This window comes from Ipomoea nil, unplaced genomic scaffold (assembly GCF_001879475.1).
Source record: "Ipomoea nil cultivar Tokyo-kokei standard unplaced genomic scaffold, Asagao_1.1 scaffold0276, whole genome shotgun sequence".
Classification (NCBI taxonomy): Eukaryota; Viridiplantae; Streptophyta; class Magnoliopsida; order Solanales; family Convolvulaceae; genus Ipomoea; species Ipomoea nil.
The window spans coordinates 244,585-247,037 of record NW_017616704.1 but is presented as its reverse complement, the minus strand read 5'-3'; the positions used below and the strand labels follow the sequence as shown (position 1 = coordinate 247,037).

At 41.5% G+C, this 2,453-nt stretch overlaps 1 protein-coding gene across 1 annotated transcript; it reads left to right on the top strand.

The window, feature by feature from the left end:
* The first annotated feature begins 216 nt into the window (after positions 1–216).
* Positions 217–726, top strand: LOC109155023. Its single transcript, XM_019302755.1, has one exon. It carries the CDS (start codon positions 217–219, stop codon positions 724–726), a length of 510 nt encoding a protein of 169 aa, XP_019158300.1.
* Positions 727–2,453: the final 1,727 nt, after the last annotated feature.

Genomic DNA, 2,453 nt, shown 5'->3' with positions numbered 1-2,453 from the left:
AGATTTGGAGCGTAGAGTAGATAGTTTCCCTTTCGGCCTGCGTGCCATGCTTAGGTATTTACATTATTGAGGATAGAAGTTAGTTAGCCTGTGCACCTGAGCTCTCTAGCTCAGGTGTGGCATAGCACCCCGTACTCTGCCATATTATGTTTTGGGATTTAATGAGAATTTACCTTTATTATATAAGTTTCAAAAGTTTTAAAATTTCGAAGTAGGATGAAAGCGGCACATGATCGTCAAAAGTCCTATGCCGACCGAGCAAGAAGACAAGTAGAGATTGCTGTGGGGGATAAAGTCTGGCTAAGGGTATCGTCCACCTGGGGAGTGATGAGGTTTGGATGGAAGGGCAAGCTAAGCCCCCGTTTCATAGGACCTTATGAGATACTTGAGAGGGTTGGGATCCTAGCTTATCGGTTTGCTCTACCCATGGAGTTAGAGCGAGTCCACAATGTCTTCCACGTATCTCAGCTTAAGAAGTACATCCACGACCCGGCACATGTTCTTCCACCAGAAGTGATTCCTTTGGACGATGATATATCTTATGAAGAAAGGCCGCTCAAAATCTTGGATTTTAAGACCCGGGATACGCGAAGGAAGTCGGCGAAGATGGTGAAGGTTTGGTGGTCACATCATGGGATTGAAGAAGCTACGTGGGAGTTGGAATCAACCATGAGGGAGCGCTATCCGGAGTTGTTCTCGTCAGGTACCTTGTGTTACCGTTTGTGAGTCGTTTGATGCTTGCTTTGTATGCTTGTTCTTGCTTGTTGTTTTGTTGTTTAGTTAGTTTTGTAGTTGGTGTTTTGAGTTGGTTGTCTAGTTGTTATTTGTGGCTAGAAGTTGGTGTTTGTGTTGAGACTAGAGTTCGTTATGCTCAATATATCCGTTTGATTAATTCTTGCCGATCCTTGTTTTGAACTCTTTCCTGCCTTGAAACCTTGTGGAATCTTTTGGATTTTGACCAAGAGAGATTGTTCTTGACACTCTTGTCACATTGTTGTTTCTTTTTACCGTTGTTCTAATTCGTCGTACCCAAGTTTCGGGGACGAAGCTTCTTTGAAAGGGGGGAGAATGTGACAACCCAAAATCCAAATTCGATTAAGGGATTAATTAAGTAATTAATCCTATTTCAATTTGTAATCTAATTACTTAAATTCCTGAAATTCAATAGTCAGGGACTAGTAATTGACTAGTCAACCCCAAAGTCAAAGTTGTACCATGAGCTTTGTAAGGAGTTCCCTTGTTTCCTTACACCTTTTCATGTTAGTAAGGGTATTCTTGAACTTTCACCTTGTGTTAGTATTGTAAGTTAACCTAGTAAGAATACCCTCATTTCTTTCCTTACACTTTCTAAATTCTAGCTCCACCTTCTCTCTAAAAAGGTAGATAGCTTTTCTTCCAAGCCAAGATTGAAGCCTTGCCAGAACTTCAAGAGTTGTCTCCAAGATTCTACCTTTCATACATTTGGGCATCTAGGAGGGTAAGATCTAAGTTCATCTTGTGCTTTTAGTATTTTCTAAGGTGTCTTTTCTTAAAGATAGGATCTTTATGATCTTTTGGTGTGTTCTTGAAGTGGGTTTGGAAGGTGAGCTTTGTTAGGAGCTTGTTGAGGTGTATAGTGAAGGTTTTTAGTCTTCAAGAGGTAACCCATGCTCTACAAAATCTATTTTGCTTACCTATGTGAATATTTCTTGGATTCTACATGTGTTTTTCTATGAAATGTGAGTGTTTATGCATTGTCTTGTGAAAATGCATATCTAGAGCTTGTGTTTAGGGTTCTTGTGTGCCATTGCTTGGTTATTCCTTTGATTCAAGTCATTTTGTTGTATTTGGTGAGATTTGGCATGTTTTGGACTTGAATTTGAGCTTGGAGTTGAAAATCCCCAAAGGGATTGTTTGTGCAGGTATGTGTACCCGCGGGCGGAACGGCAGGTAGGGGTCCAAGTTGGAGGGCCTGTACCCGCGGGCGGAACCACGGGTAGGGCCTACCCGTGGGCCCACCCGCGGGGTACATATGTTGGTTGTGCGGGGATTTGTTCCCTGTGATTCTTTTGACTCGGTATTTGGTCTTTTAACTTCCCGATGTTCTTTTGTGGAACTGTTTGAGTGTCTTCTTGATGTTTCGTATGTCTAGAACTATATGATAGGAATCCATGTACGTTTTGGTGTCTTGAATCATGCTAAGTGTTCAACATTGTGTTTCGTTGAACCGTGATGAGTCTTGTGTGTTCTTCGAAACTACTTTTGCTTTACCCGTTTGTTAAGCATGCTAGTTCGACGTTTAAATGCTAGCGTGTGTATTGTTTGTTCTCTCCTATTGTTGATGATGACTTGTGTTAATCATCGTTGTTGTTGGACTGTGATCCATTCCTTGATTGAGTATGGTTTCATATCTTCGTTGTGATCCGTTGATTGATTCCTGTTGTGGTGTGATGCGTGTGTGGCTTTACCTGGAT